We start from the raw sequence: 23,339 nt of genomic DNA, 5'->3' as shown, positions 1-23,339 counted from the left end.
GCGTCCTGACCAAAATGGCAGCATAATTATTTTACTTGAACCAACACACAATCAGAATTCACAGAAGGAATAAGAGAAAGGAAGAGAGGAGAACAGAAAAGTAATTTAAACCCATTATAACTGCTCTATACTAAAATACTCAAAAAATTTAACAATTAGCTATTTTAATCCCTAAAATGTGCGAAGTGGCTTTTATTCTAAGCAGTATGTACAGTATGTTAAGTTTTCATTAAGACCTTTTGAAGAGTTCAGGTGTGGACTACAGGCACAAAGGGAATGTGAGAGAGGGGTTGAAGATGTGACGGAAAAATTAGTAAAACTTAAAGTTTGGGAGAAGAGAGGCGAGCAGGGAAGTAGATAAACTTGGCTGAGGCCTGAGTCAACAGATGATGCTAAGGATGACAGCTAATTCAATTAATGGAGATCAGGCATGACGTATGTTTGCTGCTCGTTGTCCATATGCTCTCAAGTGTGTGCGCAGAGGAACTACAGTTAGCTCAATGTTGATTTTCTTCCTCACAAGTGTGTGTATATGTGTGTGTCATAGTGTGAGACATGGAAGACAAGCATTAGGTCAGTGTGCCTACTATTTACGCCAGCTATTACTAATGCAGTATTGTCCTCCATATATGGGAGGTTGTGTGGAAATAAAGAGCATGAGAGGATGGAAATAGGAACAAAACAAAGAGGCAAGAGGAAGACTCGGGCAAGTAGAATACGCAGTACAACTAATCGTGACTAATGCAGTGGTCACAGCATCCACATGATATACATCGAACACATTTAAAATACTGGAGCATGATCAGGACACGGATAGAGGACAGTGTTTCTTTTGCAGAGTCATTTTACACTTCTAGTATTAAATTAGAAGAATTCCTGTTTTGCTGACAGACGTAAAGCTCATTAAATAATTGAACAAGGGGGAGGAGTTGATGTAGACTTCTAATTTTCATGAATGATTTAATCTGCGGACACTGAGCCAGTATAGCATGAACCGTAGCTACGAGATGCGCTAGTTAAGATGTATCTATACTCGTCAATGTCAAAATGTCGCTCACACTCTTTTGCTGGTTGCGTAAACGTATCATCATTGGTTGATGAGAGGGTGAGGAGAAGGAAGGGGTTAAAAAAAAGACAGCAGAGGGTGACAAAGGGTAAAGGGATAATGGGGGGATTTAAGGGGGAGGGAAAAAAGGAGATTTGAAAGAGAAAGGAGAAGCTTGTATTGTGCGTATGTGGCTGAGTGTGTTGGGTCTCAGGCCCGTGTCTCTCACCACGTCCTGACTGGGCTCCCAGGGGTGCCCGGGGTTCTGCACCTCCTGCTCTCAGATCATGTGACTAGGTCAACAAATGATAATATCGCCGGGTAAATAAACTCTGGGTGCCGACAGATATGAGATGGGACATCACTTTGACCTGCGTGGCAGCCGTCTCTCACACATACACACACACACACACACACACACGTACACACTATTCTCCCCATGCATTTTTTCAAAGTTTAAAGGGTTAAGTGTGTGTATGTGCTTGCATGTGTGTGTGTCTACACTTGTAATCGTGTATGTATTTGTGGGGAAAATGAGTGTGAGAAGAGTGCACTCATGCATATGTGAGTGTTCCTGCATGTTCTTTGTGTGATTCATGGCGTTTTGAGCTTTCTGAGAGTTTATTGCCATTAGACCCAAACAGCAGAAGGGCAGATGTAACTCTAGACAGCTGGCACAGCATGCTCCCTCTTTCTCTCTCCCTCTGCTGACCCAGTGAGTGACAGCTCTGAGAGAAAGGAGGAAATGAGCTGAGGGCTAAAAAAGTGAGGCCCATTAAAATCAGATTGGACGTAACTATTGGTGTGGGAACACTGTTTTCACTGCAGTACCTCGCAGACGGGGTTTTCTGGATACGGAGTTTGCCAGATACACGTCTGCTTGAATGGCAGTATCAGTAGTATTTTTTTTATGTATGTATATATATATATATATATATTTGCGGTTATACAGTACATAATACATAAACAGCTTCTGATATATTTGAGAGAGATTGTATTTGTAGCTCAGAACACTTTTTCCCGGAGTCTTGTGTTCTTTACACTTAGACACTTAGCGGGCGTGGCCTTTGGACGGCTCCTCCATCTGTCAATCAGCTCTTTACGTTGATGGTCTGTTGACAGCTGGGAGATCCCCAGGGCTGTGAAACTAACTGCTACTGGAAAATACACACACAGACACACACTGCTGTGTAAGAAAACATCGCCCGCCAGCCGGATATTAAAGAAACTGTCACTCTCCTCACCTCTCTCACCCGCTCTCCTTCTCTGCCTCCATTTTTCATCTTTTTGCTAAAGTGTTCCTGCTTTTCCCACTGACTCCCTGTCCTCTGCCTTCCTTTTGTGCCACGTTCTTCTTCCCTCTCAAGTGGTAGAGCATGTATTGTGGACATACATTGCAAGTGTTGCTAGAGTTTTGACCTCTTCAGCAATGTATCGGCTAAAAAGAACATATCTTTTGGCATTTCGGTGCTGCGATTGTGCCAATGTTTGCTTGTGCATTTGAGCATGCAATCTCTTTCCGTTGAATGTCGGAGTGCCTACAGGGAGACAGGAGCAGACAGAGCTGAGAGACGGAAGGAGAGCCGTGGAGGGTTCACAGTGATTAATCGTTCCTGTCTCTGTGTTTTGAGGCATGGGGAAAAACAAAACTCCGAAGCTGCCAAACATTATCTGCTACTTTATTTAATTATTTCTCTTGCAGTAGGTCTGTCACAGCACGGTGTGTGTTGAGTGAGGTTGTGTGATGAGTCACACTTGTGTCTTTGCTCATATAATGGATTTAAACAGGCTCATGCTAATTATCAACATATTCAACAATTTATAGAAAACATGTACTAGCTGTTGTCACGTCAGGCTTCTTATTCTAGCGCTGCACCGTTTATACTGAGTGAGGATGTTTGTGTTTCGGTGGTGATTTAATCTTTATTACTATTATTGGCACCGTCTAATATCAAGGTTGTCACAAAGGATGCACCCATAACTGACATCTAACTCAAAGAGCTGGATCAGGTATCTGTGACAATGAGGCCGAGCTATTCAGTTCAATTCTATGTTTGTATACTTTCCACATTATTTACTGGAATTTTAGTTCCTGACACAGTTTTGACCAATTTCTTGCTCTATTAAAAAGGTTTACACTCGAATTTTGAAGATTTTTAAGTTGCTAGTGTACAATTTACCATATTAATAATAAATAATACAGTGAGGAATACAGCCACTAGTATGTGATTGGTACTCAGTATGAGGCGATGCCGATAGCCCAGGTATTGCTCTCGTTATCAGGACTGTAAAAGTCGGTGCATCCCTCGTTGTCTCGTTCTTTATCTGGAAGAGAATTAAACCAGTGGTTGATGGGTAAAACACAGAAACATCAGAAAACTGTAAAATACGATCAGTCAGATTATAAGCTGGGGAAAGGAAGTCAGAATGTGTTTCTGGGTGTATAAAATGATGACCTCAAATCAGCTGATGTCATCTACTGGGAAACTTAGTCCCTGTGCCTTCTTCTCCTGTTTCAATTTTCTCATGCTCTGTTTTGCATCCCTCTGTGTGTGTGTGTGTGTGTGTGTGTGTGTGTGTGTGTGTGTGTGTGTGTGTGTGTGTGTGTGTGTGTGTGTGTGTGTGTGTGTGTGTGTGTGTGTGTGTGTGTGTGTGTGTGTGTGTGTGTGTGTGTGTGACTGTTTTGCAGGAAGTAGAGAAATAGCCATTAGGCATTCATGAAAGGTGTTGGAAAACCATGAAGCCATATCCTTGCTGTCATATCACTTTCAGCTGCTGATTTACGACTGGTATTTAACTATGCACCTATTCGCAGACACGACTCTTAGCCAAGCCCTCGTGATGGGAATAGTATGCAGTATGTTCAAGACGGAGTTCTCAGAAGCCTCATAGGAGCTGTCAGTCAAGATGTGCATGAGCTTCATATAACCTCAGGCACCTTGTTAGTTTCTACATAGTCCCTTAATTATAGACGTGAAGTGGCAGTTTCACAGCATTGTCATACACAAGCACAAGGGAGAGAATGTACTCCAAATTCTCTTTACTAATACTCATAATATGTCAACTTTTTGGTCCCTTGATTAAAAAAAAAAAAAGACAACTTTTTATGATGTTTGAAGCATAGATGCAATCAGAAGACGTAAAGATTAAACTTTTTTTAAGACATTCATAATCAAATTCATAATCTGGGTATCTACTGACTTGTATAGTGAAACAAAACATAAAAATATCTGAAGGTTGTTAAATCGTGGGTGAGGACTCTCTTTGACTGGCGACCCCCCCCCCCCCCCCCCCCACACACATGTCAAAATAATGGAAATATGAATACAAGCCTAATTTACAAGACGGGAGAAGACGTTTCTCATGTCCCAGGCTGAATGCGATGAATGGAGGCCTAATGCCATTTGATCCCACAGTCATACAATCATCTTACGGTTATCCTTCCATCACTTGCTGCCCTCAGGCTCTTGGGACATGCAGCCATTCTGGCTCCAGCATGTTTCCAGTTGCCAAGCTTTTTGTGGCATCGTAAACGGTGTTTCTAGTCTGCTGGCGGTCCGAAAGACCTCCGCCACCATTGTCAGTCAACACCACAGCTCTCAGCAGTTGCCTCACCTTCCTTATTTTCTCTCTCTATATTTATGATTTGTGGATTTAGATTATGCCTCGTGTTGCAACACATTTGTGTTTCTGTATCCGAGAATAATGACATTATATGCTTCTCAGTTTCTCAACGAAATAGCTCACAGAGGAGCTTGTTTTGGTTTTCTGTCCTGCTCTGTACTTTCTCACTATCTCTCCCTGATTGACGTGTGGTAACTCAGCAGCATTTAAGCACTCGAGGTGCAGACAGAAGCACTTTGTTCCTGCGTGTTGGTTGGTTGGCTTCAGCCGGTTTCCGGCCAATCGAAACATGACCTTCACACGTAGTGCAGGGATACTGTCTATTGGCTCTGGATGATTTTGGGGGTTTCGGGTGTTGGGACCAAGGATTGGGGGGAATGGAGGTGGTTTTTAAAATGGATAGTAGCGTATCCATGGGATGGATGGAATAAGAGTTGGTGAAGGTCTGCCCATAAGGTTGCAAGATGTGCATGTGTCCGTGAGTAAAGATTGTGGATACAAACGTGTTTGAAGTCGACTGGTCTCATTGTGACCTTCTCTTGTAAAAAAAAACTTGTCTTGCTAATTTCTCTCAATCTATCTCTCCATCACTGTGCCCCCACTCACCAAACCTCAGTCCTGATCTAGATACTAAGAATACAGTTTATAGTGAAATAGTCAGATACAACCACAGAGATAGAAAAGGCAGTAGTAGAAAAGTAATGTAGAGTGTTGAGAAGGTGGAGTTCAGTGTGATCTGAAAAGATAAACGCTCAACACTAGGACTGCACAGTCGTGGCTAAGATGATGCTAAAATATGATTCCTGATGCCTTGTTTACCTCTAAGGGAGATTAATGAGAGATACACCGATTGAGCGGTAGATAGAAAGATACACTGGACGACATGCTCCATTAGTGCAGTTAGTGCCACTGTAAACTGAGTAGAGCACCATGAGGGCCTCTGCTGTCAGGACACACACACACACACTGGACTGTGTGTGTGTGTGTGTGTGTGTGTTTAATAGAGCAGAACTCGCTCATTTTCTGTAACAGCTGCTCTCTTCCATTCAAACTCCGGCACATTAAATCACTGCTGCTGGTGCCAGAGACACTCTCTAAATCTATGCCTGTGCGTTTGCCTGATTGTCCTGGTTTACTTTTTAATGGTCATCTGAGTATTTCTGTTTAAACACTGGTCTTTATAAATACTTGTCTTTCTTTCTTCCTTGTTTGAATGTGTTTGCGCTGGCTTTTTATATTTGTTTTTATCATATGTTTGCATGCTAGAGAACATGTTTTGATCTGTAGGATGAGTCCGTGACTAATTTGTGCCTTATTTTTTAGACCATACAGCTATTGGTACTGAGCCATGTCACAGTATACACATACAGAAATAATAGCATTGTACTGTTCTTGACCAGGCCAGCCAATAGCACTTTTAACATCTAGCCTTGGCCTCAGAGGTTGGCTGAGGATACATTTTAGTCAGATTTCTTGAAATATGAAAGGCCAGTTTCTTTCCCCACACATGCCAATGTGAATTTATGATACATAGCTGAGGTTTATAGTGCATTACTGTACATTTTGGTTTTGCAAAATGAACATTTAATTGGGATGAAATTAATACTAATTAAAGTTCCATCTCTAGTTGAGCACAGTCCTGTAGCTCTATGCACCTCTGTGTTAGCGGTCGGTATGTGTTGTGCTGCTCCCACCTCTATAAGGTTTCAATAGGAATGTGAGAACACGTTCATTGGGGTTTCATTGCAGGTTAAAACTCACACTGCCCTGCACACCTCCACCTTTCTCATGTGAAGACATTCTTCTCAGGTGTGTCGTTACAGGTGATTTCCTCTTTCTATATCGTCTCACCGGACGGAATTCATAAAACCTTCAGTGGGAACTTTCTTATTGTTTGGAAAGTTATTTATATAGTCTCCAAAATGCCTCTGGCTGTATTGTCTCAGCATTCTCACTGAGAATCAGACTGCAGGTCACACGAGGAGTCACCACCAGGGGTGCTGTGCTGTCTCTACAGCTCTACCTCAACTCTTCTCCTCTGCTGTTCACACGTTTACCGTCCTGCTCATTGTAGGGCGGGTTTAAACAGCTTTGTTGCTGGTATTACAGGACACTACCGGACACATAAAATAGAACCTCAGCTCATCAAATCCAACAATTCAGATTAAATAAATACAGTAATTAATTAGTGAGATGTTATTTCTGAAGGAAACAGCATTCAGTCGTAATGAATTGTAAACAGTACTGGGAAAATCAAGTGACACAATCTTAAAATATAAAAAAAAAACTATTGTTTAAAATTAGAAGCTGCAGCAAAGTGATATAGAATGGAAGAAGTTCTTGGCAATATATCACAAAAAATATATTTGCTAAAACTCTGCTTTCTAGTAAAGGATTGCATTTGTTAAGTTAGGTTCATATTGAACCTGTGCAGTGATTTCGGGTTAAACCTTGTTTAAACTAGTCAATGTCTCTAAAAGGTCAAGCAAAACCTATGAGTCTGTCCCGTCCCCCCCCTCTGTCCTCATGTGTCCGGCTCTTGCTGACAGAGAAGGGTGCGTTTGCTAACTGCTGCTGTTATCTGTTTACTAGCCAGTGTTTGCTCAGAGCTTGATCATGTTACAGGACAACAACCCATGCTAGTCCCATTAACGGCCGTCCACACACAGCACACACAAACAGTTGCACATACCCAGACGTAGCCCAACAGTAGTCTAGTTTAGACTGTCGGCCAATCCTCGAGCAGTTGCTGAGGCATCAGTCTGCAGCTGAACTGAATCACTGCTCAGGGCTTCTCTTCGTCTGGGGACGACCGCTAGGCCTCATAGAATTTCCTAAATCTTATTTTGGTGTTTTGTTTTAAGGTATTTTCTTTTTCACCTCAATCTGCTCCGCTCCACTCTCCTCTCCTCTCATTTTCTTCATTTAATTCTTGGCCATCTTCCCTGCTCCTTATTAGGGGAAAAAGAATCCATCCCTTTTGGAAAACATGTGCTGATTAATGAATGGGTGATTGGCTGGTGGTTGAGAAATGTGAAGAGTTCATTTGAAGGATGCTACAGTAACGAGAACTCTGTGTTAGTAAGAGAGAGAGAGAGAGAGAGATTGTTGACAAGCCAAACTAAACATTCCCCCTCTCCTTTCACATCTGTGCTCCCTATCTCCCTCTTACTCTCTCTCTCCCTCTCTCTCACTCTCACTGTTCTACTTGTCAATCAAACCTCTTTCGCTCAGTTTGACAGCATTTTATTGCTAACACACTCTGCTTTTGTTTATCTCTTTGAGGATGACGTTTTGATAATCCTCTTGGGGAAATTGTGCCTGCACTGGACCAAATAATAGTATGAAGCTAAAATGGAATATAATAGTGAGTAAATATACAATTGGGGGTTTACGTAAACAGAACATGGATATGCAAATAATTTGCACTTGCTCATATTCTGTGTGTGTGTGTGTGTGTGTGTGTGTGTGTGTGTGTGTGTGTGTGTGTGTTTGCTAAATGTGTCTTTCTAGCATGATGTGTCGACGGGAGCTCTAAAGGCGGCATTGGATGGCGTGGTGCAGGAATGTGTGAGCTTCGTCGGGGTGGACATCAACATCTGCTCCGAGACGCTGATGAGGTAGACGACACGTGAAGATACATGTGCCCACAAGCATGTGCACTCTCTACTGCGCACACACACACACACACAGACACACACATGCAAATTGTGAAACCGAGTTGAAGTAGGGCTTAGACCTCTGACATACTTTCCCTTAGCAGTCACAACATGGCAAAGCTTCATCCACACTCATGCGCATGCTCGATGCTTACACACACACACACACACACACACACACACACACACCCCCTGCATGCCAGGTTTCTGTTTAGACTAAAGCTTCCCACCCAGGCCTCACTTATTGGGACGACTGGAATCAGCAGAGGGGATTAGGCGAGGTAGACATACGCACATACACACACACGGCTCTCAAACGCGTGTATGTACATGTATGCACAATCGCAAATATCTTTGGTATTATACTGTGCACTCATTCACTACAGCATGTGCAATACACAAACCTGCTTTAAAAGCACAAGAAGTGCACAAATGTGACGCGCACACACACTTGAAGTGTGGTATGAAGCGAGCTGGCTTTAGCTGCAGGGCAGGCATCAGGTCATCTGTTTACCTGTCTGCTCTGCAAGTGAGCTTTTTCCATTCCTGCCAGGAGTTGTGCGACACACATTACACACACACGCACACTCACACCAACGTGTTGATGACTGAGGTATTATGTGGAGTGTTGACATTGCCGTGTGTTTTAGTGTGAGTGAGTCACTGGAGGCATTAACAGAGCAGACCTAATTCAGTTTCAAATCGCCTCCCTGCGTTGCTCAGCCAAAACTGGACAAATATACTCACTAAACTAGTGTTTCCCCTGCTTGTTTAAATGCCAGGTCACAGTCTGCATAATCCGCTCTGCTTGTTTATATATTATAGAAATAAGGGGCCAGATGTAGAACCAATGTGTTTATTACCAGGACACCACAGACGGGTGTACTGGTAAGACATCACACTTTGAAACTTTGTCATCCAATAGAGTCCTCAGAAATAGACACACAGACCTCAACAAACGTATTTGAAATTTGATTACGTTGTATGACATTTTCCCTTTTTATTTATTGTTTTAATCTCCTAGGCATGTAGCAGGCCTGAATGTTGGCAGAGCGCGAAATATTGCAGAGTGGAGGGAGCAGAACGGTCCCTTCAACAACAGGGAGCAACTCAAACTGGTCAAAGGCATGGGGCCCAAGACCTACCAGCAGTGTGCCGGCTTCATTAGAATCAACCCGCAGACCCTACACAGGTGTGCAAACTGTATGTACATCTATACATATGTTATATGTATAGATGTACATCATGTAGAGACTAGATAGATGAGAGGAGTGTGGAAGGAGAGGAGGAGCCTTCACAGTAACAGTTTTCAAGGCACTGTTTCAGTATAAAGTATTGAACTGAAATAATACTTAAACATATTGACAGTGTATGTGTATTATTCTTAATAACAAATACACTTTTTTTTTAGAAAGGCACTTTCAAGAGTGTGAGTGTGAGCAAACAGAATGAATTAGCCTCCAGTATATTGGAGAGGAAGCAGGAATCTCAGAGTCAAACATAATAAAACGTAAACCGCCCTCATGGCAGGATACCACTATAGGTAATTGAATGAGTTGGTTTTTTTTGTAATTTGGTGAATCAACCCTTTGATGCAAAGTTGTGTGTGACTCTGACTTCCTGATAAAATTATAACACCTTTCATTCTTGTCCAAACAGCGCCAAGTCTTCACCTCCCCCTGTACCAGAGAAACCGGCGGCTAAGAAGGGAAAAGGAAAGACTACCAACATACCGACCTCATTTAACCCCCTGGACCAGACCTGCATACACCCAGAGTCCTACCATGTGGCACAGAGGTACAGCACACACACACACACACACACACACTAACGCACACACAGCCTACCCCCACTGGCCAAAGCATGTTCAGGCTAAGATGGAGCTGATTTTGACACCGTCTCATATGGGGCTGGTTATAGTGGTGGAGGATTCTGATTTGATTTACACAGACACTGGATACCAGAGAGGAGGCGTTGGCTCTTGTGTATGTCAGTGTGACTTTGTGTGTGTCCTCGTGTGAGAAATGATTGCTAGCGCTGTTGATGCTGATATCAAAAGCACATTGAACATCTGCCCAATACTAGTATTGTCCTGTGTGTGAGAGAGAGAGAGAGAGGGGGAGGGAGGGAGAGGGAGAGAGAGCCCGCTCTCTTACAGCTGTAGTCACTCAACTGTGTTTAGTCTACATACGTTCTGACACTAGTGGCTTTAAGCAACGCTCCCCTCATGTTGATGCACCTTTAATGGCCTCCGCGCATGTGTGTGTGAGTGGATGCATCTCTGTGTCCAACATGGACATGTGAAGATGGAGTGATGCTGCTTGTGTGACTGTTTTTGCTTATCTGAAGTGACCATGTGTGTTTGTGGGGTTGTGTGTGTGTTCAACAGTCGGCCGTATCGTACAGTGTATCAAAGAGCTGTTTAGGGGTCGTATGTTTAAAAAGACAAATAACCGCACACTGCTATTATAATACACCCTCTATTCCCTTTCTCTTTTTATTCGTCCTCTTAGTCTCACACATGTGCATGTGCACACCTTCTCTTCTCCCCCAAATCCACACAGCTCATTTTTGTTAACATTTCAGTTTCATTCCTGCATTTTTGGTAGACACCTTTCTCTCTCTCTCTCTCTGTCTCTGTCTCTGTCTCTCTGTCTCTCTCTCTATCTGTCTCTCTCTCTAAATTACTTTACTTTTTGTTTTGCTTTGTTCTTTTGGCCCACAGCACATTTTGACTAATATATTTGTACATTATCCTACATTTTGCTAAGTGGGCGGCAGTGTGTCCATGTTTTTGTCTCGGCGCTTGTCTGTTTTCTCTCCGTCATCTATTCTCTCGTTTCTCACCAGTCTACTTCTCATTCTCTGCTTTCCTGTTTCCTGCTCTTCAGAACTCCTAACCCTGCTTTGGCAAATGTTGTGTCCTTTGCTATGACTATCCTATAATCCACGTCTGGCAATTTACTCAATTCAAAGCAAATTAATTTCTCACCTGTTCACACATATATTTTGTGATGGCCTCAGTTTCACAAACCCTCGCAGAATTTGAGAACCCTTTGTTGGTTTTTTTGAGCGTGTCTTGTGGTTTCACAGTATGTCACATCCCTCTTTAAATGTTAACGACGATGGGCTGTGGGGTTGATGTCTGACGGCGCAAGAAAAGAAACGCATGTCAGCACTCGCTCTTCCTTGGAATTCAGATGGCCTCGTGTACTTTTGATGTAATGGAAAACAAATCATCTTCCTCTGAACTTTTAAATCAGAGAGTACGTCATGCCTCTGAACAACAGACCATCGTACTAAGACCTGATTCGGCTGCCTCCTCACACAAGCTCTCAACATTACAGGTGTAGTCTTACACTTTGATTCAGCCGTTTGAATATTAATAATAGTAAATATTATTGTCATTCATAGAAAGTGATCATTTATTTAGAATTTAATATATATATTTTTAGATCCAGCTTTACATTTTTAATAGGCTCTCCTTTAGAGTGACAACTTAGCATATTGGGACACATTCAACCCTCTAAATGAAACTTCTCAAATTGTGTAGATCATTAGATTCCTCACTGCTCTTCTCACATCCTCGCCTCCAACCAGTGAAAGCAGGAGGTACTTGTGGAGGAATGTGTGTGTGTGTGTGTGTGTGTGTGTGTGTGTGTGTGTGTGTGTGTGTGTGTGTGTGTGTGTGTGTGTGTGTGTGTGTGTGTGTGTGTGTGTGTGTGTGTGTGTGTGTGTGTGTGTGTGTGTGTGTTTATGTTGTATATGGAATATCATGTTCATCACATTAGTGAAACTGGATCCTCCATTACTGCTCACAGCCCCCACATCACCCACTTTTTGTAACCATATACAACACACACACACAAACACACACACACAATTTGTCCACCTTTGTTTCAGTGAGATATGTTTGCATTAAAGCAAATATTGATATGCAGCTTTTCTGTAAATGATGTTATTAATAAGCTGTAGAGGATCTTCTTTGTTAGAATATCTAGCATCAGAATGTCAGAAAGCGTAGTGTTTTTAGGCAGTTGGCTCCACTCCATGAAATCTATAGTATTACTGTGATATGAGACAGAGGCGTTCCACTATGATGAATACTCTTATATTTAACAGTCGGGGCCCAATATTTCTATAATACAAGACAGAGTGGGTTCTTGCTGTGGGCCTGGATAAAATCTATATCCTAGCCCACCCAACCCCACATTCACAACACACACACACACACACACACACACAGCGTTGGTAGTAATTATATGAGTATGAACCCAACACTGGTGGAGGCCTCTGGACTCCTGGTACCCCTTAAATACTAACATACACCCTTGGAAAAATGAGATGGGCAGCGCACACACACTCACACACACACCTGAAAGTAGAACTCAACAGAATACAGGCTGCTCTTAGTTCAACACTGCTGTCCTCTCCCTCTATTGTTCCGTCTTTAATGTTTTTCCACTCGGAGGTTGGAGGGATGCTCCTAAATTTGGTCCGCAAACTGACCAAATTTGTGTGCCCTCTTTTAACTGTCTGATGTTTGAGTGGTTTGAGGTTCAGCGAGTATCCGTTGAGAAAAGCCTTCAGTTGGGACTCAGCGTATAAGAACAGAAAAGCAGAAGCAGAGAAGCAGTATTTTAAGTTGATCGAAGTCCTAGTGGCATAAAACGATTTTTCAAAATTTTCTGTCAACGATAGGTTAGATTTACGATATACTTTTGCTTGTTACACTTTATCAGGGAGAACATATTTCCTCCTGTGCTACATTTGATACTCTAGTGAGTGCTGCAGTTTTTTGTGAGGGGGGCATTTTTGAAAATGTCAACAATGAGAATGTGTCGAAATATTGTGAGGAAGAGGGATGACCTGCAGCAAAGGTCCCGAGCTGGATTCAAACCATGGGGGCTGTGGTATGCTTCTTAGACCACTAGGCCACCAAGAAGCAAGTATTTCTTTGCCTGTAAAGCGATATATGGTTGGAAAGTTAAGAAGCCCAGAGAGACGCAGGAGACAAGATCCGAGTGTTAGACAGGCATCCACTTCGGTCCAAAGGTGATGTTTCCTCACCACTAAGCCATTTCTGGCACACACTCGGCTACTATTTTGCACCAGTCTGGCTCGCGGGTGTTGAGGGATCGATTCCCCTTGTCTCCCCTTTTGGACGGTAGACGGTGACTTAGCTGGCGGGGGCCTCTCCGCTCCCAGCTGTCTCGTACATAGTTTGTACACAAGCCGTGTCCCGTTACATCCGCACTGTCTCTGCCGCTGCCAAATGAGCATTTTGGAACAACATTGTGTATGAATCAACTTTGTGTGTGTGTGCGTGTGTCCACCTGTTCTGTCCATCATTGGGGGGGGGGGGGGGAGGAGACAGCTGCGGAGTCTGTTAGGCGTCAGGCTGCCAGTGAGCGACATCCATCACGGACGCTACCCAGCTGGTCCACCCATGAACACATGCGTGTAGAGGCAAATGCGTTCATATCTATCACTAGCTGTGAAAAGTGCCGACTGTAAATACAATATACGGTACGCACAACACTCACAAGGACACACACGTGTTTGGTGCTCTGGCTCTCTCGTGCCAGCTTGTTACCAGGTCTGTTTAGAATGTAGACGAGCTAATTAGTTTTGATTCAAATCTCAGGCTCAGTGAGTTTTAAATGGTGCAACCTGACTGACTGTCTAGACATTTCGGAGGTGGGACATCCTGCTAGAATAACGTGATAGAGGGAGATTTTTCCAGGCGCTGAACAGATGGACAAACAGTCCAACCTTAGCAAAGTGGAGGCAGTTTCATGAGACAAGGTGTCAGGGTGTTTACAGCCCACTACGGATTTACCTGATTTAATAGGGGGTAAAATAAATGTGTATTTGTGCTTGTGTGTGCCCCGGCAGCTCGTGGCTTTGTGTGTAATTACTCCCACACCTCTCCCGCCCTCCCTCTGTTCCCCCACAAGCTCCCTCTCACTTTACCTGTATTAGGTTAGCTTTTCGCTCCCTACGTCCTACGTCTCATCTTTTGTTTCTCTTCTTTCTGACAGTTATACTTTTCTTTTCCTAATCATTCTTCCCGGTCTGTCGTCACTTCTCCCCCCCCCTCCTCCCATCCCTTCCTCTTTTCCTGCTCAGTTACTCCATCCCTCGTAGGACCAGGTCTCTGTGAGGGAGGGGCTGCATGTGCTTTAGCCCAACTAGGACCACTCGCGTTTATAGACACTGTCATCAACTTGTGTGTGCATACCCAAAAAACATAGTTTGTTTATTTGCTGTTAGTGTTTTGTAGTTTTCAAAGTTGAAGTTTCACACACTGCGCTATGTTTTTTATATATTTATTTTTACATACGTCACTCCTTTCCAGGTTTCTGTCCCTCGTGGGTGGGAGTGCAGACCAGATCGGGAGTCCAGGCCTGCAACGGTGCGTGGACAGCAAGGTTAGGACCAGCAGTGTCGAGGAACTGGCCAAGACGTTGGACACCACACCTGAGACCCTCAAACTCATCATAGACGGCCTCACGCAGCCTCCTGGGTTTGACATAAGACAAAGTAAGACTCCTGCCATTCACACTCACACTGGAATAAGACCTGGTTAACGGCGCTATTTACATTGTCAAAGGTCACAAAGAGCCAGCTGCCAAAGTCTATAGGCAAACATTTCCTAGAGGAACAAATACACCATATTCATTCATGTGTGCCTTTATTATAATAGGCATGTCTTGGCAGTGTAAGTTAATAGGATCTGACAGTGCTGTGGCTTCCTCCCTGTAGCCCAACAACACAAGTAGCATGTTTCTGAGAGGCTGTGATGGCTCCAGCAGACTGTGCTGTAAAACAAAATGTCTACACACAAAGACTTCTTTCTCCTTAATCACATACTCTTGAGTTCAGGCGCACAATATCATATCAATAAATCGTACATACATCGATTTTTAGCTGTTTGGCTGAAGCTCAAATGTATTTCAGAAGAATTTCTGTCACATTTCAGACTCAATTCTTTTGTTATTTCTCTTTCCTTTTATTTTGGAAAAAAGGGTCTATGAAATCAAGATAGTTACATAACTGACGCCCATGCATTGTAAATACATCTAATATATGTTAGATTTAAAAAGCGTATTCAGTGCTAAAGATATATAAGTACAATTATCTTTGCTTTAAATTCTGATTAACGCTATAAGCTATTGAAGCTGGTATTTTGAAGATGGTACTGAGTGAGAAACATTATTAGTAATTGCTATTATTGAGTGTGTAGCAGCGCGTCAAGCTAAGTCTTCATTCATTGGATACCTACATTATATGTTGACTTGTGCCACTTTCACTGATTGTGGAAACATAATTTTAAGAATGAAACCGTCAATAGTCTCCTCCCTTATGAAGAAACATAGGGCTACTTGGTCTGTTCTTATGTAGAATAAGGTCGAAGGTACAAACTTAAATGAACCTGGGTTTATAAAATATGTTTACAATTGTCTGATTTCCAGACTGGTGAGTTAAATACAAAATAACTTTATTTGCCTTATCACCAGGCTCTCCTTTTCATAGATCTTTATGCGGAGAGATAAAGAAAAAGTCAAGCCTGGGTACCCAGTTAGTGCTGGCTAACTTCTTAAAAAGAAGGAACGCAGCTTCAAGGTTCATTCTCAGGTTGGCCCTATTCGGTTGCAGCACACTACGCTTGGTCTCCTAGCCGGTGCTCAGCTGAGTAAACAGATGGGCCGAGGCTACCACATGAAATCAGTGCTGTGGGGAAGATAATTGGACCGGACTATTTCCTGGGGCGCGTGCCTTCCTTGTTTGTGTTAATGATACAGAAAAGGAAAAAGATCTCTCATGAACAGGCCAAGTGGAAAGTGGGGTAGCATAGAATGCTGATAAATGTGGAAGTATGCAGACACACGTATCAGGTTGCTGCTCAAAATGTGATATCTGTTTGTCATTTCTGCCCCGCCCCTCGCTTTCCTGCATCCCCTTTTCCCGTCTCTTCCTCCCAAGCATCTGTGCTAGCTTCCTCCATACCTGACTTTGTAATAGATCCCTCTTCCTCACTTCCATCTCGCCACCTAACTTTTTTTTTTTTTTCTCTTGATCTCTTTTTGCTATCCTCAGATTTTGGACAAGCGGACTTTAAGCGGGGCATTGTGTCGATGAGCGATCTGCGGGTGGGTGCGGTGCTGACGGGCCGGGTGGACAACACGGCTCTGTTCGGGGCTTTTGTAGACATCGGTGTCGGCCGCGCGGGCCTCATCCACATGAGCAACATCACCCTGGACAAACTGCCTGTGAGCCAGCGCCGCCGCAGCCTGGCGCTGGGACCTGGGGAGCGGGTGGAGGTCCGGGTCCTGAATCTGGACCCTCAGAGGGGACGGATCGGGCTGGACCTGATCAGGATCCTGCAATAGAGTCACTTAATTCCCGTAATTAATACTCTGTATTTGGATTGGATTCATGACACAAAAAGGCAAATTATTTCATGGTGTTTACAGTAATTAAAAAGTAATTTTAACAGACTGTGAAGTGTATCTATAGGAATGGCCCTTCACTGTAATATCTTAATAACACATGTGGCGAGAGGTAGACGGGATGTCGTTTAAAGCACAACAACGCCACCTTAGGAATTGCACCCAAGGATTCACTTTTTCCCACACAGTATCAGGTTTCCTAGGACAAATTCACCGTACGGTTTATACACAAAATACTAAAAGAGCCGTTTATACATTTATTTAAAAGAGTAGGACTGCGGCTTACCAGTGGCGAGGTGGACCAGTGCAGGTGAGGATCCCAAAAGAGGAGGCACCCCGGTCACACGTGTACACAACACACACTCACACACACAACCACACGTGAGGGTTCTTAACCAGGGGCACACCAAACGACACAGCACACAAGGGAGACACCAACACCTGGAAGCACCAACCCCACCACCTTGGCTTAGCAGCTCCTACAGGGACAAAGGACACAATTACAAAAAGGCTCTGGTTCTCAGAAAAGAAAATCAAACAAAAGGAAAAAATAAGAAAAAGACAAAACAACAGAAATAGCTCGGGTTGACTGATCAGCCAGGGGGGGGGGGGGGTGATCAGTAACCCAATTAATATAAACTTAAAGCCAGAGTGGGCCTTAACATCCCTGGGCAGAATACATGAAATGGCTCAGGCTAAAAAGAGGTTGTTCTCATTAAAACAAGGGTGCTGCTGGCAGCAAACAGCACAAGACAGGGGCGCAGTGCTGACAATAGCAGCGTCAGACCCTGTAGCGACACAGCGCAGGTCAGGGTAGACGAGCCCAAAAAGCCAAAAGCCATTAGTTAAACACGGTCGTAGGCAAAACACCGGTAAGCAAAACAGCAGCGTCCTTGAATGTAAGCCGAGTTAGCTCTAGCCGTTTTCTGGCAGCGTTCCGCTCGAACCCAACCAAAAGTCCCCTGTGATACGGGATGACACAGAATTAATAAAATAATAATTAGCACCAAAGTATATAAACTAACAGAATAAAATCACCTTACCGATCAGGCAATATTCATCAGCTCCAGAAGGGGGGAGGAGGGCATGTAGCGTAGCTACCGGCAGCTATACAAGCAAGACACGGTCACTAACAGGACACCATAGTACAATCACATCAGGACCTAATTGAGACTCACCGACAGATCCGCAGGGGAGTCACCTGTACAGGACGAGGGGAGACCCAGAGACAGTCTACAAAATGACAGAAAGCCAATAAACACCGGAACAGCATGACGGCGGATGTCCGGCAGACGTCAGGAGGGAGCTAAGGGAATCCCCATCGCATTTATATCATGCCTGCCCACCGTGAATGGCTAGTGTTGGCCTTACAATTAAAGGGACAGCGAGGCCCTGGGGATGGTAAAAGCTCCCTTCTGCTACACACACATTCAACCAACGTCGGCATTATTTGCAGGGGCTTGCAATTTTACAATACAGTTCCTATTTGTTTTGTCTGCAAAAATGTTCAATTTCAAAAGAATCCTTCATCTCATCTCAGAATGGCTGTTACAAGTCCAGTGAGATAAAAGCCAAACTTTCTCACAGTTATGTTCATTGCTGGGAGACTTTATTTCCCCTGCAGTCGTCTTCTCAGGTCGTACTTATTCTCAGCCTCATTATGCTCCTTGTGCGTCACTTGGAGTGCTACTTCATATCTAACACTAAGCCCGATCCCCTGATTCAAGACAAGTGTCTTTTTGCCCATCAACTTCCTGCACACACTGCCGTCTTCTGGTCAGTCTGGTCAGTAGAGAAGACTCATTGAGAGGGAACACAGAATTATTTGCACTTTAGCAGTAGACAGCTTCATACTTGATCTGCCATTGTTTATCTTTTATGAATATAAAGTTACTTCAATAATATTCACTTATTGTTCACATACTTCAACTCTTCAAGAAATGCTTTGTTTGGTACTGCTCTGAACAGCTTGTAAAGACACTTGTTTGTATCTTTGTTATTGGAAGCAGACTTTGTTTAGTGTTTGTGGACACAAACCAACTGAGGAACATGTAATCTTAAACAGATTCCAAACTGTCAAAAGGCTTCATCTGCAGATGAGATTTTGACATTTAAGATATTTCCTGTCCTATATTTTCTCAAAATGACAAATTCAGCGAACGGTGCACTCAGCAGTGGGATCTGATTCACACCGGAGAGGAGCGGCGTGGAGGAGAATTGAAAAGTAGGAGGATGGCATGAAGCGGGGAGAAAAGGAAGGTGGGAGAAATAGAGCGGATGTGTTGAGTGATGGAAAGAGGAAAGACGCCAGTTTAAAAAACAAGTTTTTCTTCCAGAGAACAGGAAAATGTGAGAAGACAGAATGAGCGGGAAGGGGGGATGGGCAGAGAGGAGGAGGAGGAGGGGAGTGTTTCTATCTCCCAGACTGCAGTAAAGCCTAAAGGCTTTTTAGGCTCGGTCCCAGACACAATTATCCCAGGACACACACACAAACACACACTAATCAGCTGCTTCAAAATTAATCCCAGACTCCCCATCCACATTATCTAATTTGTTTGTTTTTATGAAACTGGAATAAATAAAAAAAAATACATCAAATATGGTTCTGAGAAAGCCTGAGGTCCCTTGTGCTGAACTCTATACTGAATGCCGAATACCTAATCACTGTTAGTGCCGCTGCTTCACTGTCTCCCCTTTGGGGAACAAATAGAATATATTCTAGACACAAACACAAAGAGAAGTTCGATCAAGGTTAATCAGAAGTGGCAGTTTGCTCAGTGATGATCTGAGAGAACTACACACAGACTAGTTTCACATTCTGCATTCGATTCTTTCTTTGCGCACTCGTTTTTCAAAAAGGATTATATTTCCAAATCAAGGTGGCTTATTTAATTTGACGTTAACGCCATATGTCATTTTGTTGTCTTGTGTTTGTTCTGGTCCCATATACTGTAGCTTGGCACAGTCTTCAGTGTTTCAGTCTTGGGGAACACATGTATTCGTACAAGAAGACACAGCTTTCCCTCAACACCCTTCCTGCTTTTCCCGCCTTTAATTTTCCTCCCTCTGCTAAACGTGAGCACACAGATGGGACAGGCAATCTGGCAGCCAGCTACTGCTGCCCCTTGGTGTTTTCGTCAGACACTGGCCAGTAATGAGCCTGTGATAAGAAGAAGAGTGACTGCGGGAGTTGTGTAGCTCCCTGTTATCCGCAGCTGCACTGGTTCACAGCTGTTGCGTTATGGAGTGAGCTCAGGTGTGCCTTGACGTTCTGGTGAAATGTGAAGTAAATTGATGGCAAGCTATTTGTTGTTTCAAAGGTGCTAGGCATTTAAAAGTCAAGTTAACAGAGAAAAGTGTCCCAAGTGCACATGCAGGGCTCTCTTTCCTCATCTTATGTCGGAGCTCCAGCCACAGAGACACAGGTGGATACAACATAATTTAACTTTCTTGACACAGTAGCAGAGAGAATGGTTCTCACAGCTAGTAAATGCATCCTGCTAAGCGAACATTGTGTGGAGAATAGTCGTCTTTGTCGATCTCTGATTTCTCACACTTAAAGCACTGTGAACAATCCCTAAAGGCTGCAGCGCCTATTACTGTACAACCAATAGCACAAGGCAGTGCTGCACACGCAAACACCACAATGATTATTTTGCTATCTGCTGTAAAAAGTAAAAAAGATTTTCCTGAAATTGGTGTCACAGAAAATAAACAATAACAAATTAGAGAGAGCAGTGGTAATCTGTTTGACACTCCAGCCGTCTCTAACTTAGAAAAATGCACCAGTCCGTGCGCATGCGTGTTCCAGCAGTAAACACAGAGTTGTATTTTACGGCGTCTCTACATCGCTCCTCCGCATTCCAAATATGGTCACTTCCGTTCACTGGTTGCAAAAAAACAAGTTGCAATACAACAAATAGGCTTGTTCAATGTCGAGTATATTACTGTACATCTCTAGCCACAGTGTCCATTCCTCAGGTGCTTGTGCTGTTCACATCTTCCTCCGTGTTGTTCCATGACGATGATCGCCTCACTGTGACTGCAATGGTTTGTGCTGGTTTCTCCTTCCAACAGAAAATAACTGCAGGTTAGCGGTGGAACCGCCGACGTCAATACAGTCGCTCCCTTTTGTTAGAAAAGCTATTCTCTGTGGTCAACACACGTTTGTACTGACAGTAAAATCAAAGATTGTACTCACATGTTGACTCACAACAGCTGGTGACGGACTCAAATCGACATTTTACTTTCCTCCCTGTAGCTTCCCTGCAGAACAGTGAGCTGCAACTAGTTCTCTGTTTCAAAACACATTTCCAGAGTTTGTCAATGCAGATTAACCTAAAAATACATTCAGTTCATTCTTTAATAATCCTAGTTTTATCTTTCAATCGCTGAAAGTTTTGCAGGCGGCTGCATTGTCATAATAAAATGAACAATTCTTAATTAAATAATGTATTTGTTAAACTTGGAGTCTTTTATTTCAAACACCTGTTTACATTCTACACAATAATTTTTGGGGAGGATCTTTTGATCGAGGCCTGAAGGGACGGGCTGTTAAGTGTTGCCGACTTGGCAACTTTCTCGCTAGATTTGGTGACTTGTGGAGCTAGTGCTGCTCTTGATGGTTTCTTAAAATTACCAACACTAGCTTTAACTGAAAAAGAAAACAAAGAAGGAGAAGTAGCTGCAACAACTAGTAGATTCATTAATCAACAGCATAATAATCTGCAGCTATTTGATTGATTAATAGTTGTATTCTTTTTACATTACCTGGTTCAAACTAATCATTTGTGAGGATTGTCTGCTTTTCTGTGTCTTTTATGATTGCAAGCTCTTTAGGTCAAGCTCTTTATCTTTAGGTATCGGACTGTTTGATTGAGACATTTGAAGATGTCACTAAGGGTTCTTGGAGAACTGCGATGAGTATTTTAGAATATTTTCTGACATTTTATAGACAAAGATAGATATAATAAATCACGAAAATAAGTGGAGGGTTAATAAATGTTCTAGTTTGTTGACATGTTAAAGAATGACAGTATGACATACACATGATACTAACACTACATGTGTGAGCACATTAGTGGTAAAAATAAGAGCATAAGAGAGAATAATGTGAGGACCAAGAATGTGTGTTGAGCTGAACGCAAACATCAGTCACTTTAAAATAAAAACACTCTCATATTCTTATTTTCCAGTGTTGGGTGACACTGAAAAATTCCAGATAAGCAGAGAGTGAGAAAGGCTTTTGGCCTTTGGCACCAGTGGTGAAAAACAGAAGTGAAGTATAGGCAGAAAGGGTGGAGGAGGGATGGATGAATGGAGGTAGAGGAGAGAGAGGGATGGAATGAGACAGGAAATGAAAGGCTTTCTCCGGTTTCACTCCCCGTGACCTCATCAGTGTGATCATGGGTTTTATGAGCTTTCCCTCTCGACGCCCACACACCACCTCACACGTGCCAGGACACACACACACACACACACACACACACACACTCTCTCTCTTCAGCCCGTATATTTCATTCACTGGCTCAGAGACAAACGCACAGTACATGTGTTTTTGTCTCTCCGCCGGTTCCTTTTCTCACACTCCCTCCGTCAACCTTTCACATACTTCATCACACACCGGGACACTCAAAGAAGCCGACGCTCACTTAGAAGCCGCTGACACAAATACTGACAGAGAAGAAAAATTGTCGTTATTACTCATTGAATTAGCCTTTTGCAGGAAAAGGTAGGATGCTCTGTGTAATTATATAAAAACCTTTTAACGAAGCAAAATTGCTAAAATACATGAACGCCATAATATTTACATATCCCACTGCATAAGCTGTCGAAGCACACAACACACATTGTAACAATACAGGTATCCTGAGGGAAGAGGATGTAGCATCACCCCTCACCAGTAGAGCTCATGAAGGCTCCCCCAGTGAGGGGAAAGATGAATGGCGGTGAATGAGCGAGCATCTGATTAGTAGCTTTCAAAATGTATACTTGTAGGAAGACGTAGCTCCTTTTCTTTAAAGCATCCCCACTGCATGTGTCCTTTCCTCTTGCCTCTCTTTCCTGCAGGTCTTTCTGGAACAACAACTACTACGTCACTCACAAATCCCCAGTCTCCAACAGCTTTGCCACTTATCTCCACAAAGTGGGTAATGCATTAAGACGGTGTGTTTGTATTAATCAGTATTAAGTCGTCTTGGATGTGTAGTGGAAAAGCAAGGGAAAGGGAACCAGAGGACGGGGTATGTCAAGAGAAATGTCCCCTTAGCAGTGATTGCTGCCTGGGTAAATATTGTCATAGGTGCCAGGTGTCCACCAGCTTTCCTCCACACTCTCATACATACGAACTAATATTTTGATTAACTTTGTCTTTGCGTTATAGACCCTTTTACACACAGTAGACACAGACAGCAAAGAAAAAAAGAGAACAAAATAATGGATAAATCCAGAGAGAGTGAGACTGCAACAGGAAACAAAGATTAGCGTAACGTTCCAGTTGCCAGGTATGCCAGTGTCAACATGGTGAAGAGTGAGAGAGGGGGACAGTTTTGTAGA

General features: G+C 43.2%; 1 protein-coding gene across 1 annotated transcript in view; it reads left to right on the top strand.

The window, feature by feature from the left end:
• The window catches only part of srbd1 (S1 RNA binding domain 1), a 40,489-nt gene extending 23,656 nt beyond the window's left edge, over window positions 1–16,833 (top strand). The window contains exons 17-21 of the mRNA XM_076075793.1: window positions 8,183–8,289; window positions 9,353–9,520; window positions 9,988–10,125; window positions 14,690–14,874; window positions 16,432–16,833. Coding sequence (XP_075931908.1) covers window positions 8,183–8,289; window positions 9,353–9,520; window positions 9,988–10,125; window positions 14,690–14,874; window positions 16,432–16,724 — 891 coding nt within the window. The 3' untranslated portion in view covers window positions 16,725–16,833. The remainder of the gene's footprint in view (window positions 1–8,182; window positions 8,290–9,352; window positions 9,521–9,987; window positions 10,126–14,689; window positions 14,875–16,431) is intronic.
• Window positions 16,834–23,339: the final 6,506 nt, after the last annotated feature.

This window comes from Anarhichas minor, unplaced genomic scaffold, assembly GCF_050575085.1.
Source record: "Anarhichas minor isolate MPS153535 unplaced genomic scaffold, ASM5057508v1 ptg000054l, whole genome shotgun sequence".
Lineage (NCBI taxonomy): Eukaryota > Metazoa > Chordata > Actinopteri > Perciformes > Anarhichadidae > Anarhichas > Anarhichas minor.
This window is presented reverse-complemented; position numbering and strand designations above follow the sequence as displayed.